The 14,774-nt window shown below is 36.4% G+C and overlaps 1 protein-coding gene across 5 annotated transcripts in view; it reads left to right on the top strand.

The window, feature by feature from the left end:
* Window positions 1–14,774, top strand: part of LRCH1 (leucine rich repeats and calponin homology domain containing 1) — a 127,161-nt gene that overhangs the window by 83,668 nt on the left and 28,719 nt on the right. For 2 of the 5 annotated variants that reach the window (XR_008447251.1, XM_054050036.1), the window contains exons 12-16: window positions 607–643; window positions 1,334–1,447; window positions 3,535–3,582; window positions 4,778–4,850; window positions 9,790–9,897. Coding sequence is in view for 2 of the 5 variants with exons in the window: in XM_054050036.1 (XP_053906011.1) it covers window positions 607–643; window positions 1,334–1,447; window positions 3,535–3,582; window positions 4,778–4,850; window positions 9,790–9,897 (380 nt within the window). In the remaining 3 variants the exon portion in view is untranslated. The remainder of the gene's footprint in view (window positions 1–606; window positions 644–1,333; window positions 1,448–3,534; window positions 3,583–4,777; window positions 4,851–9,789; window positions 9,898–14,774) is intronic. The other 3 variants (XR_008447264.1, XM_054050158.1, XR_008447255.1) reach the window with 2 other exon arrangements.

Raw genomic sequence — 14,774 nt, 5'->3', positions numbered from 1 at the left:
CTGTTGTTTGTTTCTCTGCTTTATTTTTGTCCACTATAAATTAATTTTGAATATTTAACCAGGGCTGTGGCTTCTGTTTGAACAGGGGGTGCTAGAAGTTTCATACAGAACTCTACTGTCTTCTAGATAATGACATGATTGTTATTAGTAAACAGAACCTATTGTTTTGATACAAGCTATTGCTCAGGGTGACGTTTTGCTGAGGAAAGCATGAAGGGTGCTTTAACTGAACTGGTGATAGTGAAGCATCAGGAGGCATTTCAAAGAGGGGTTAAGAGATGACACTGAGCAGGTTAGAACCATGACTGTAAAAGTATTTCATATGTCCATTTGTTTGAAACAAAATACTGAACAAAATGGTTACTGAAGCTGTATCCTGGTGCAATGTTTATATCAAATCTTGCAGATTAAGCATGGATATTTCCAAGAGCAGTGGTGTGAATCTGTATCCCATGGAACCGGCAGCAGCTTTAGAATTTAAGGGGGCTGCAGTAAAGTGTGTTTATCTATCTCTTTTAGAAAATAAAATGCTTTTTTTTAGATTCATTGTATTCAAGTTTCTACACAATGAATTATATACTTGCATTTGTTTATCTTTATACATAGTGGTCAAATGCAGATGGAGATGTCTTCCCTTGGTCAGGTATGTTAACATCTGTATAATTTCAAATTTTTTTGAGGGGAAAACACAGGAAATAAGCTAACAGTTTTAACAATTATTAGTCTACCAAGTTGGGAAGGGAAAAGCATAGGCTGGAGGGCAAAACTAATTATTCCTTAAAGTTTTTATTGAATTGTTTTAATATTTTTTTGTGTGTATATCAATTATATAATTATTTTTCTGGGTTTATCATTCAGTTCTCCTGTCACCCTGCTGTCTGCAGCTTTTGTGTATGCCAGGTCATAGCTCAGCTGTGCATACTCATCTACCATCCCACCCCCTTATCTCCCCCTTCTGGTGTAGGAAAACAGTACAGTCATGAAGATTAACCCCAGGATATTTTATAAAGTAAAAATTGGTGTTTTCCCAGAGCACTGTTGATGTAGTTACAGAGAGTATATAAAGTATGGTTTGGAGTTCTGCAGTGTGATATTTGCTGCGTAATATTCGATCTGCATCCTGACTAGTGAACTGATACTCTTTATAAAGTACTTTGTTTAGATTTACATTATCTACCTGTTAGCACTAGAACTGCAAGTATATAGTATCTGCTTACTTCTTTCTTTGCTTTTCGTCACAGTATTAGTAAGAAATACTTCTAAGATCATGTTATAGAGAAAAATGTGTAGTTCTGTTTCCAGTGATAAGTCTAAAGAGCTATGTGTCTTACAGAGAGAAAATACTGAAAAGGAACTAGAATTTCAGAGAAGGAGGGAGCTGATTATGGAGAAAGCAAAGTCTGAAGTGAGAACTTGTGAACAAGGTGAAAAATGGTCATTGAGTCAGGTATGGAGGTGTCTAGATGCAATAAATGTGGAAACACTTGGGATGGATCATTGCGTTCTGTCAGTTTTTGTGTGGAGATAACTGAGTTTAGGCCCATTGAAGTTTAGGTTTTTTTGTTGTTGTTTTTTTTTTTTTTGTTAGTTTGAGCCTCAAGATTTGGCTGTAAAGGGGAAGTTGATTGAGATATCTCAGGAAAAAAAAATGATCTAATTAATACGTCTTTTCGTCCAATAAAAACTACAGTAGTCACAGTGTTTGCATTCCCCTGGAAAAAAATGTCGCCTCAAAGTTAGAACTTCAATAACATGAAACACGTGATTCCTCTTCTCCCTCACCCCAGATACTCCTCTAGTTATTTAAGGTTCTAAAGTTTTTTTTAACAGCAGTATTTTTACTGTGTTTAATATTACAAATAGACTGTATATAGATTGTGATGATAGTTTTGAAGCCTCAAAAATATTTTGTTTTGCATATGTTGCAATGATCCAAAAGTAAAGAACTATGAAAAAATTAAATATTTGGTACCTATGTTATTACTTCAGAACTTGTTTGTAGAGGGATTTTTGTAACTGCTCTTGTAAAAATATTGTGAGAACAAAATTACATAAGGTTCTATCTGTATCAGTAGTACCTTAATATGGTCTGACTTATGCGGACATACATTTAATCTGGTTTATCTTGATCGTTTTCAAGTATTCTTGTGTATAACCATCGTTGCCATCGAATATTCCTATAATATGCTTGTGACTTTATTAATCACAATTTGTCTTTGTTTTTTTCTTTAAAGTATCAAATTAAACAAAGTTGAGCTGTTTCATCCCTTTTCTTACATTGTGGTGCATTAGGGTATCACACTTTATTTGGAGCAGTTCTTGCCTCATTGCTGAGATTAACAGATAAGGATAATTGGCTGTCAAAATATTTGAGGTCTCTGTGTTTTGATGAACTGTTTAACAAGGACACTTCTGATTCACTTTTAAGAACATTTTAAAAAGAAGAAATAAATCTTCCTAAATACTTCTGAGGGCCTCGTTGGGGTTGTGTGGTGCAGGTGAAAGCAGTAGGTGCATTCCATGAAATGGGAACACATCTTGCAAGAGCAAGTTTCTAACTGTGCTACACTCTTAATTCAGTTTAGCATAAATTCAGAATTCTGACTAGTGACCTATGTGCTGCGAGAGCATAACTAGCAAGTCTGTCACAAGAACGTAGTCCCTGTGCACTGGAGTGCTTAAGCTTGCAGTTCCCCATGTAGAACTGGCTGGGATCAGATGAGTAGGATTTTTTTTCTTGTGTTTTTTGGACAATAAAGTAGTTGAGGGAATATTATAAAAGACATCTAAAGCTGAGGAGTTGTATTTTTAAGCTTGAAAAGTAGTCAAGAAAGGTTGTGGAGCAAGATATAATCTTCCTTCTTATCTTGCTAGCTTTTGGAAAGCTCTGATTGTTGGGACCAAGTGTTCCAAGTGTTGTCTTTTCTTTTTGTTTACATTTTTTATCAATTTTAAAAATAATGGCTCTAAGGAAATGATTTTTAATTGAATTTTAATTTGTTTTTACTTATGCCAGCTTTGTTTCTACTGACTGTTATGATTGATGCAGAATTAAAGTATGTATTTCATACTTATTAATAAGATTTACATGTTTCCAATTAACTATAGCAGAAGTGGTAAGAAGGTATGTTTTATTGCAATTATAAAATGAATTGCTTGCAGAATGGTTCTCTTCAAATCTGTATTAAAAATTATATTTGTCTATTAAATCCTTGGAGATAGTTTAATTACTAAATCTGTGAAATGAAATTGGATACTGCATTTGAATCAACAAACATTAAAATCTTATACATGCAGTTATGATTACTTAAGATTGAAACTAAAGTATGAATGACAAAATGTGCAAATAATATCCATGTGAGTTTTTTAAATGATGTTCACTTAGCTGTAAAAGTATTTATTATTCATGAAAATTAATTGTTGCAGTGAAAAAAAGAATTGAATATTAATATGTATCGTGAGTAAAATACCCTGTTGTGGTGCATCGCTAATAGAGTTGCTGAAATGTTTTTTCTCCCCTTTCCAAACCTGCAGAATGATATAATTGTTTGGAATACAAGTGGACAAACCTCTTACAATGAGGTAAGATGGTAGTGCCATTTGCCTGTTTCTAGTGATCTATGTGAATGGTTCATACACTAAATGAAACCTGTAATTGAATATCACATAAAATGTGACTTAAGCTCAACAGTGGCTCTACGGTTTATTTGGCCTGTGGTTTATTCTTGTTGTCTTACAGATTTCCTAGGGTATAAAAATACACTTTCTGATAAGCTTGTTTTTAAGTTATGTAGTCTAATATAAATATTTAATTATTTTACATTCTGTTCCTTCTGCAACATTTTTTCTTTGACTGTTCTTCATTCCACAAGAGTTTCTATTTATTTCAGTGCAATTTCTTTTTGCACAGTTATGTCATGCCTTAGATCTCATTTTGAGACAGGAGTCTGATCTTATTGATCTTATTTAACTTACTGATCTTATTGATATTATTGATCTTATTGATCTTATCGCTTTTACAGTGTGAGCTAAGCAGAAGGTTGAAAAATTAAGGTATATGGAGCTCCTTATGGAGACTTTTCTCCTTCATATTTTCTGTACAGAGGGCTTCTCCCTCTACACTGTGTATGAGCATCTTGCAAATTCATGAGCGTATAACCACTTTCTATCAGTCTAGATGATGGAACTCGTATAGTTCCTGGCTCTCTAAGGAATCACTTTTTAAATAGTAGTCCCATTATGGATTTTGGTTATAGGACACTCTGTGTTACCATTGGTGGTATGATGATTATACCTCACCTCCTCCTGTATGCCACCACTCTGTTCTTCCTGCTGTAGCTCTTAACCTCATGCAGGGTCATCCTGCTCTGAGGTGAATGTTTAATTTCCTCTTTCCTGCTTTTTAGAGAGAAATTCAGGGTTGCATAGAAAATACCATGCAGAGTGATAGTTAATTCTGTGAAAGAAATAACCGTATTTAAGTAAAAATGTCTTTGCTTTGTTTTTCTGTATATACTATGCCAGAAAAATGTATGCTTGATGGAACCAAGTGAATACGTGGGAGGAAACTGATAATTGAGCTATTTAAAACTCATCTTTCCAGCAAAGAAATAGGACAAAATAAGAAGGGAGATTATCACAGATTTGAGGCTATATTGTGATCACATTATGTAGTTATAGCTTGCAGTATTGTTAACTTTTTCATTTTATACAGTCAGTTGTGATGAAATATTCTGGATGTTACTCTTACTTGGATTTATGTTCTTGAATTACACAGAACAAGGGTAAAAGTCCAACAATGTCTCCTACTACAAACGCCACAATCCCTTTTGGATTGAAGCCACGATCAGGTAATGTGGGAAAGAAAATTAACCAATTCATGTCTACCTTTTTTTTTAAACATCTTTATTATTAATAGATGTTTGTATTTTTTTAACTGTTTAAGAAGGCAGTGATGAAGCATTTTTTTGTACAGAGTTAGAAGATCAGAACATTCTAAGGTTATAGGTTTGAATGAAGGTTGAATTTGTAACAAGTAGTATTTGGCACATTATATATGGATCAGTTTTCATCCCTTACTATTAAATTGAGTGTTTTGTAAAATTATATGTATGTACAAAAATGTGTTTATGTATATAAATACACATATTTTATACATGTATACATATATGTCATCTGTGGTAACGTAATAATTGAAATATGAATTTTGTTTACGTAGTGTGTAGTGATAGTTTAGATTTTGTTGAATAATATATATAAATCATTAGACTTTTTTTAAAAATGCTTATGCGTTGCTCTAAAATTGCTCATTGCGATGAACCTCTCAATGGTTATGCTTGTGTAAAGATGAGCCATTACAGTAAGATCAGATGTTTACTTCAGCCAGCAGCTGGGTATAATGAATTTGCAATGCAGTAAATCTGCATAACCATCAATCTTTTAACAAGCAGCAGTTTATATATTAAAAAACCCAAACAAACAAACAAAAAAGCCAACCCATGAAGCCTTATTGATGTATTTGAGGGCTTTGATAACAGCTTTCTTTAGAAACAGGATTAGCTACAGGACTAAACTCTGTGTTTTCTCTGTGGTAGTCAATATTGCTGTCATCTCACATCACCTCTAAAGAATATGCAGATTTTTCAGTGTGTTTCAACATCCTACGGCTAATTCTGGTTTCTTGCATTCACCACAAATGCTTTTAATCAAATGCTGGTAAACCACTACAAGCTTGTAGTTTCCATAACAAAATATCTTGGTAATAATAGCAGCAGTTTCACATTTCAGTGTTTAAGAAATTGTACCCATAGATTCATTTTTTAAAAAAATGTTTTAAAAAAAACAAGGAAAATTATATTGAACCAACCTTGTTTCATGAAGAGAATATTTCTCATGTAGATATGCTATACAGTTTGATGGGTATGTTCACTCGCATTTCTTAGTTCATTGGACTGCTAAACTCTGGCTCCGTTCTTGTATGTTCTGATACATCATTTTTACAGATTATGTTGTTTCTATATATATTTAAAAGTATGGGTTAACTGATGGTCAAATGGGTCCTTTCAGGATTTGGGAAAAAAATGAAACATTGAGGAGTAATGCACAGTCCAATGGCAACATTGTGGTAACACCATTAGGAAAAGGATGGGTGAATGCAAAAGGGGCTGTGCGATGTCACTGTTTTCAGGGGATGTAGCATGTGTTCTGCTGAACTGCCAGTGAAATCTGCTGCTGGGGACTGGAAGCAGCATTGTGGAAGAGAATGCAAGACTGAATTCTTGTTCAAGCATTAGTTTAATGTGCACTTCCGAATTTTGGTGTATCACTGTGCCAAGATGTACTTTGCTTAATTCTGCAATAGATCAGGGCAAAATAGCCTAGTGAATCTTTTTTTAGATGATTTCTAGGAGGACTGAATTGCAATGGATGCAGTTCTTTGCTGCAAATCCTCTAGTCACATGATGGAAGACCAGATGTATATAACTCGTACAGTTCTTCTCCTGTCTGTATTGCAGCTGTGCATAGCTTGATTAGACACCAACGTCAGTTGGCTGTACTCTGACTTTCTGCACTATACAAATTCAAATTCATATATTTGAATCACTTTGAGCGTGTGAGTACTGTAGTGTCTTTTGGTCATAGCTATGGGTTGCAGAAATCCTGATAATCTGAATATATTTTCCTTTCCATATCATACGTTACAGAGTCACCAACCTAGAGCCATTACTGTAGAGTCTTTCACCTCATCGCAGCCAGTTTCACTCACATTACCTTAAATTTGTCCCATGGTAAGACAGGGAAATTTGACAGTAGTAGAACTTTAGGTCCAACTTCAGATAAAACAGCAGTATGTTAGCTCTGTAGCACACTCTACCAAGATGAAACCTTGCAAAGGAGTAGTGCAGCTGCATGTTGTTCCTCTTCTGCTCCCACTCTAGAATTACTCTAAAAGTAGTATTACAATTTGTTTTGCTAACATGTGAGAATAATTTACAGATTGTAGTAGTACATGACTAAAAATACTGGTGTGTTTGTGAGTCCTGCATGTTTTTCCCATTAAAGCTGGTTAGCTTGCCATGTTTCTAGTTTCTTCACTGTCTCTCCTTTAAAACTTTGTGAAGTTTTGTGTGAGTTTGAACCATCCTATCACTGTCTGAACTTGTGCTGGTTAATTATATGCTGCTTTATTGCCCTAAAGCTGATCTTGTCTAGGGGTCCAGCAATTCTGTGACTCAGGAAAGTTTTTCAGCTCAGTTTGTAGTTTATTTTAACAGCTTTTTTTCATTTAAGTTCTTCATGGCCTTATGGGAAACCTGAAAACTCATTGGAAATTGGGAATGAGTTTTAGCTATTTAACTTCATTAGAGCTTACATTAGAATTTACTTGCTTCTATAAATCTTTTAAATCTGAGTGCAAGATTTTATGAACACTAAAATGTTCTAACTAAAGTGTACATTGTGCTCTGTGGAAAAAATAATGGCAAATTTTCAATGGAAATATATGCAACCACACCTTTCTGAAATTTGAGAGCTTATGTTCATTGTGTTTGTTTTCATCTATTTTAAATGAACGCTGCTTTCTATTTGACTTCACCCATCTCATCATTTCATAATGATTTATGTCTCTTGGAAAGGTAAAAGTGAACTGTTTGAGACTTCTGGTAAGGATTCCATTTTTTTTGATTTACACATGAAAATCGAAGTGCTTCCAAAGGATAAACCCCTTCTAAACTTCTGTGTTAGTACGTGCTGATATGTGTTCAGCACTGAATGTCCTTCTGTTCTTTAATTTTAAAGCTAGGCAAAACATTGGGAAAAAATCATATCTGATGGCTGATACGTTACCCAAAGACAATATTTTGAAAGGCAATAGATGTATTTTGACTTCTTGACATTTTTTGTTCAAGGCTCAGATGTTTACACAGAAAGTAAAAAGAGAGAGGATTTTTTAATTTTTTCAGAATAGTTACTCCTGTATTTTAAATATTTTCATAAAGGGCTTCTGAAATTCACATTAATTTTGAAAACCTAAAAAAATTACTATTGAAAAGAATCAATAAATAAGGTTTTCTTAAAACTGTAGTTTTCCTTTTGGGAACTGCTTTTGCTCTCTGAAAAGGAATCACTCAGAATAGTTAATAAATTTAATAAATTTAAACGCTTTGTGCTTGATTTATGAATTAAAATGTTCAGAGTGCTGCTGATTATTGAAAATTAGTGTTGTAAAGTTCTTGCCATGATATCAAAACTTGAACATATACTAATACATCTTGCAGTACTCCAGAGTACTTTTTGGCTTTTATTCTGTGCCATTTTGAGGTCATGGCATTTCAAAATTTCTGCTGAACAAGGTGACAGCAACACAGACAAACGAACAAAAAAAAAAAAATACGGTACCTTCAGAGGCTAAAAGAAGCATAATTTTTGTCACAGAAGTGGTAATAAACATTGTGATCAGATACAGAAAAAACTCATTAAGGAGTGACATAATTGCAAAAGGCAGAAGAGAGATTTAAATTCTGTATTGGAAAACAGGAAGCCAGTGGGAAGCTTTGAAAAGATGGATAATGTTCTGAAGATAAGCAGGGAGGGGATATTTTAGGGATGTCAGTGTCCAGTTCTAAAACAGTGTAGAACAGAGGTTTGAGGAAAGCTTGGGCGGAAGGCCTTGCCACAGTTATTTCAGGAGGCAGAAGTGCAGACCAGATGTGATAGGAAGGAATAAAAATATCTGCTGAAGGATTTGAGGGATGCAAATAAGAGATGTTGTCGTGACTAGTTGAAGGGGAGAAGGCAAAATGGATAGAGAGTAGAGACTGTATTGCTGTAGTGCATTGATAGGTGGTCATGAACTGTTGGCATGGCATGCTTTTGCAGTCATCTGGTGAATAGTCTCCAGACTCTTCAGCTTCTGGAAACGTGCAATTTTGTGAGCTTTAGGCAGCCCAGTTGGATCGTTATTGAATTTGTGCTTGTTAGAAGACTCTCTGCAGTTCAGGTTTGCTGAGGCTTGTGGTGCAAACTCAAGATCACCCTTTGGAGGTGTTTTCTGTCTGTTCTTGCCCCTGTAATGTCTGTAAAAGTTGCAGAGGACCAGAACTTTCCTAGGATGCTGGCCCCATTGTAGGTTTGGACTTAGACTGCTAAGGGAGTTGGCAAGAAATAGCAGTAGTGCTGTGTGTACTACTAAGTGAAGTAAACAGAAAGGAAAACATTTGTAATATGTGTACTTACAGGACGTATTTATGTAGCTGCTACTTATCAAAATCAGTTAGGAAGTTGTAATGTAATAGTGTTTACGGCATGGATGTGTAAGTTTTCTTTGTCTTTGGAAGCGGGAGTGTTCTTATTACATAGGTACTAAAGTACCAAAATGCTCTGAAATTTCATTGCTGAAACTTGACAACTGTTATATTTACCCTCTGATTCACAGATTCAAGGTTTTTGTCAGGCAATGATGTAAAATCTATGGGTACTTTTTCTTAGAACTTGCTTGTAAACGAGTTGTATGAAATGTTATGGTTACAGTGATCTTGCTAAGCTTAACAGCCTTAACTGCACATAATGTATGATTTGCAAGTACTAACATGTAACTTTTCATTCTTTTTATTCTGCACCATCTTTCATTCTTTTCTCAAAAATGACGCATTTTGTATTAATCACATTTGAATTACATCTTTGTCATTACCATACAATCCTAATGCCATATATTAAATGCTGCTGCCCCCTTTTATTCTCCACTCTGGTCCTTATACCACCATGGTTGGACTGGCTATCACTCCCCTCCAGCAGACCCATCCCTCAGTCTTCCTCCTATCTCCTTCAACACACTTACACAGGCACAAACATGGGACAACTTTAGCTACAGTATCCCATCTGAAGGAGACAGTGACAATGGTAGGTGTTCCATATATAATTTATTTAACTTTGTTCTTTCAGAAACCTAAATATATGGCGAATGCCCCATGTGGCTAAGGGTGAAAGACGGTACTCCTTAAGAGGTGTTTATAAGACTAAGTACCTCAGAGGATGCACTTTAATTTACTGTAGAATAAAAAATGAATTAATAGTGTCATTGTTTTCGAGTCTGGCAGAACAACTTTTTCCATGATATCGACTCCAAGATATATGTCCAGTATAGGTTTATTTACTTGCTTTACTTTCAAGAGTTTGTAAAAGTTTGAACAGCAGTTAATTTTGCTACTCTTATTTACATCTTTTATTTATGATTTTTTGGATTGATACTGATTGTTAATAAAAACATCCCGCTCTCACTAACAACAATCTGCAGTTGTTAGTGCAGGGACATCACTAAATTAATTAGAAGAGGAATCCATGAAGAAACAAAGCTGGAAGAATCAGCTAAGCAAAAATAGTGATTTCTATCCAAAAGAAACCATTAATAAGCTGTTAGCCTTCTCTGTGCATAGTGATGGCCAGGCACATTTGTGGGCTCTGTTACTGCTGCTTCTGTTTTGTTTTGTGTTACTGTCATAGTACATTGAGTAATGGCACTATTATGCAATGCTGGCCCTGTTTGGTCTGTCAGAGTCTTATACTGCTTTAATAGTTAAATGTCAGATGGAAGAAACATAACTTAGACAATTACACTGTTTACAAATATTTGAAAGGCAGATGTATTTTTTTTCTAGAGTGAGACTGTTGTTCTTTCAGTTGCCCTAAATTAGGGGGATGTTTAGATATTGGAAGGCAGTGAAACTGTCAAAAGCATCAGCTTGAAATGAAGATCAGATATCATGAATGTTAAATGCCAACGATTAATTTAGAATGACTACATTTTTAGTTCAGTTCATTACTTGATAGTACTTGGTATTGCCACAGTGTTCTTGATTGTAAACTATAAAAGACAGTGTATGTAAGGAATCTGCTTCATAAAGCAAATGAGTGTGGAATATGAGAATTGTGATGAAGAGTTGAAAAACTCAATTTAGTTCATGATGATATGAACCTAACTTGATATTCCACTGATGAATATTCTAACAGAGAAAGCTACAGGCACTTTTGTGTTAGTCTAGATTTATTACTGTTTTACTCTTCTAAATGAAGTGAGCAGTGTAGACTAGTGTGTGCTTGTGCATTTGGAACAAATAATGTGTCTTGTCATTTAAATCTTAAGCCAGATGCAAATATTTAGGTTACTTGTCTTGGGCTGTTACAACAGAAAACTGCTTTTACAACTCTTTTGTGGTTTATGTGGTTTGGGGTTTTTTTTCTGTTGTTTCTGTTTTAAATCAGCGCTGTTTTCTGTTGAATGGTATTATCTGGGGCTAACTTCATTATATAAGGTATAATATAAGGTGTATTCTTATGGTAGGAGGCAAAACGGATGAGAGACCATTCCTTGGCACTTAGGTTATTTGGCACAGCATGATTCAAATCCATACCTAAGTGCTCTTACCTTCCAGACCAGGATGGCTGCATTTAAGCTGCTTTTGGGGAATATCCTTTGCCTGTGCTATTCCTTGAGCTATACCGAGACATTGCTTAGAAGAGAGTTAGGTTTGCACACACTTCAGCCTCTGCTGAGGATCCATGCACCAGCCCTGGGTAGCTTGCTAGTATAGGTGTAATCTTTGATACAGAAACACCATGCCTCTATGTAGTATCTTAATACTTGATATCATCTTCAATGTAACTACCTGGCAACAGCTCTGTAATAGAGGAAGCTAAGTCCAGAATTTCTGGGAGGTTATAAGACTTGTAACAGGCAGGTCTCCCAAAGCCAGTGCTGATACCATTGTGGAGGCTTTGGCTTAGCAAATGAGTCTGTAATAACTTCACTGTTACTTGAGTTTGGACTGAATAAATCAATCAAAGAAAAATCTTAACTATGAACTTGTAGCCTGACTTCATCTCTACCTGCCATTCATCTGGCCTTTTTTTGTTTATTGCCTTTAGTCACGTTAAATAATTTTTTTATTTATGTGAAGGATAGTATTGTCAGACTAAGTACTCAGGACACTAAATTCCTTGATGTGCTATAAATAGTACACTTATGTGCATTGTAACTTAGTACAAAAATGAAAATTTTCCCAAGGAAATTTGTCCTTCACTGTGGGATGTTGATTACATATTTTGTTATTAACTGTGACCCATTCAACTTTTTGAAACTTGTACAAAATACTTAAAAAAAATAATGGTAACAAGAATTACATAACAACCTTGGTTGGCCATGGGTTCAGAAAGCAGAAACTCATTATTGGAAAGATTAAAAAAATAGACCTGAAGGTCTGTGTGAGAGGTGGGCTCCCCTTACTGGAAAATGTGTGTAATGCAGAGAAGCGAGCAATATTCAGGACTGCTAAAACTTACTGTTTTAGAACACTTTTCTTTAAATTCAGGATATAACTAAAACTTTGATAAGTAATGCTTTGGAATGTGTGGGAAGGGTTGTTTGGTTTTTTTTTTTATCAATTAAACTTATTTTATTTTATTTAGAAACTTTAATTGTAATTGCCCACTGCCTTGAGATTAGCCTGCCTTTTTTTTCTTGTAGAATGTATGTCTTCTTTATGGATAGAATCAAATAAGTAATGTTGGTATTTACTTTTCATTGACAGATGTTTGTAGTCTGAAATCGGAAGGAAGAATGCTTGAGACGTACTGTGTTGTATTGACATAGCAGAGGCTTAAACAAAGATAGTTGTGGCTCAACTGTATGAGGCCATGATAACACTCCATAACACTTGCGAAACTGAACATGGCATCTCCCAAAATTACTGATTCAACTGCACCGTAGCAAATTTCAGTTGCCTGTGAAAAAGTTAAAACCATGGCTGTGTGAGAAGCAAGTTTAGTAACTGGCTATAGTTTATTCTACCTTGATGCCTCAGATAAGTAACCTCAGGATGTGTATGGATTTTGTTGCCCCAAACTCCTTTTTTAGTACATAAGGGAAGAACTCTTGCCTATTGGCTGAACTGCATTCGGTGGTGTCTGTCTGTCCCCTTGGCTAGAGAAGTAGCTTAGGTTATTAACTGTGTTACTTTACCAGTCTGCATACAGTTTGAGATTCCTGGTGACTTGACTTTTCTGAGTTGTCAAATTATTTTTCCTACTGAAGCTTTGTCTTCTTTGTCTGAGCCCTAGATGTCAGAAGGTACAATTTTGTGTGTTGGCCCTGAACTGATTTTGAGGCTTCATCAGGTTAATTTTCGTCAGAATGTAGATGAAATTTCCTTCTACCACCAGAAGTTAATTTTTTTTTATTTGTTAGATATTTTGAGGACCAACTTCTAAATTTCAAGCTATTACCCAAATCACAACCTAAGTAAATGTAGAAATTTAGAATTTTTGTAGAAAATCAGGCAGGAAAGGGAAGAGACCGTTGTGGCTGAGTCGAGACCTGCTGGTTAAACTAAAAAAGAGGGAACTGCACAGGCAGTGCAAGCAGGGACAGGTAATCTAGGACGTGTATAGAGATGCTGCCTGGTTGTGTAAGGATGAAGTCAGGAAGGCCGAAGCACAGCTGGAGCTGAACTTGGCAAAGGAAGTAAAAACTAACAAGAAGGGCCTTTACAGGTACCTCAATCAAAAGAGGGAGGTTAAAGAGAACATACCCCCACTGATGGTTGGAAATGGGGATCACATATCAACAGATGAGGAAAAGGCTGAGGTACTTCACAACTTTTTTGCCTCAGTCTTCACTGACAACTGCTCTCCTCTCCCCTCCTGGGTCATAGGACAGCAAGATGGTGACCAGGGGGGTAAACACCCTCCCGCAGTAGAGGAGGATCAGGTTCATGACCACCTGAGGAACCTGAAAATATATAAGTCTATGGGACCTGATGAAATGTATCCGAGAGTCCTGAGAGAATTGGCAGGTGGGGTTGCCAAGCCACTCTACATGATATTTGAAAAGTCATGGCAATCAGGAGAAGGGTAACGTTGTGCCCATTTTTAAAAAGGGTAAAAAAGATGACCCTGAGAACTACCGACCCGTCAGCCTCACCTCTGTGCCTGGGAAGATCATGGAACAGATCCTCCTAGAAGCTATGCTAAAGCACATGGAGGACATGGAGGTGATTAATGGCAGCCAGCATGGCCTCACCAGGGGCAAGTCCTGTATGACCAACTTAGTGGCTTTCTATGATGGGGTAACTGCAGCAGTGGACACAGGTAAACCAACAGATGTGATCTCTCTAGACTTCTGTAAAGCCTTTGACACGGTCCCCCACAGCATCCTTTTCTCTAAATAGGAGAGATGTGGATTTTATGAGTGGACAGTACAGTGGATAAGAAATTGGTTGGATGATCCTACTCAAAGAGTAGTGGTCAATGGCCAGATGGAGATCTGTGATGAGTGGTCCATACTGGGACCAGTGCCGTTCAATATCTTTATCAATGATATTAACAGTGAGATTGAGTGCACCCTTAGCAAGTTTGCAGATGACACCAAGCTGAGTTGTGCAGTTGCCGCACCTGAAGGATGGGATGTCATCCAGGGGAACCTGGACAAGCTTCAGAAGTGTGCCTCTGAGAACCTCATGAGGTTCAACAAGACCAAGTGTAAGGTCCTGCACCTGAGTCAGGGCAGTCCCCATTTTCAGTACATGATGGGAGGTGATGTGATTGAGAGCAGCCCTGTAGAGAAGGACTTGGAGGTGCTGGTCGATGAGAAGCTCGAGTGAGCCGGCAATGTGAGCTCACAGCCCACAAGGCCGACTGTTTCCTGGGCTGTATCAAAAGAAACGTGGCCAGCAGGTCGAGGGAAGTGATTCTGCCTCTCTTTTCCTCTCTTGTGAGACCTCATC

The sequence above is a fragment of the Cuculus canorus genome, chromosome 1, assembly GCF_017976375.1.
Source record: "Cuculus canorus isolate bCucCan1 chromosome 1, bCucCan1.pri, whole genome shotgun sequence".
Lineage (NCBI taxonomy): Eukaryota > Metazoa > Chordata > Aves > Cuculiformes > Cuculidae > Cuculus > Cuculus canorus.
Note: the sequence above shows the minus strand (reverse complement) of the source record. Positions and strands in the feature narration are given on the sequence as shown.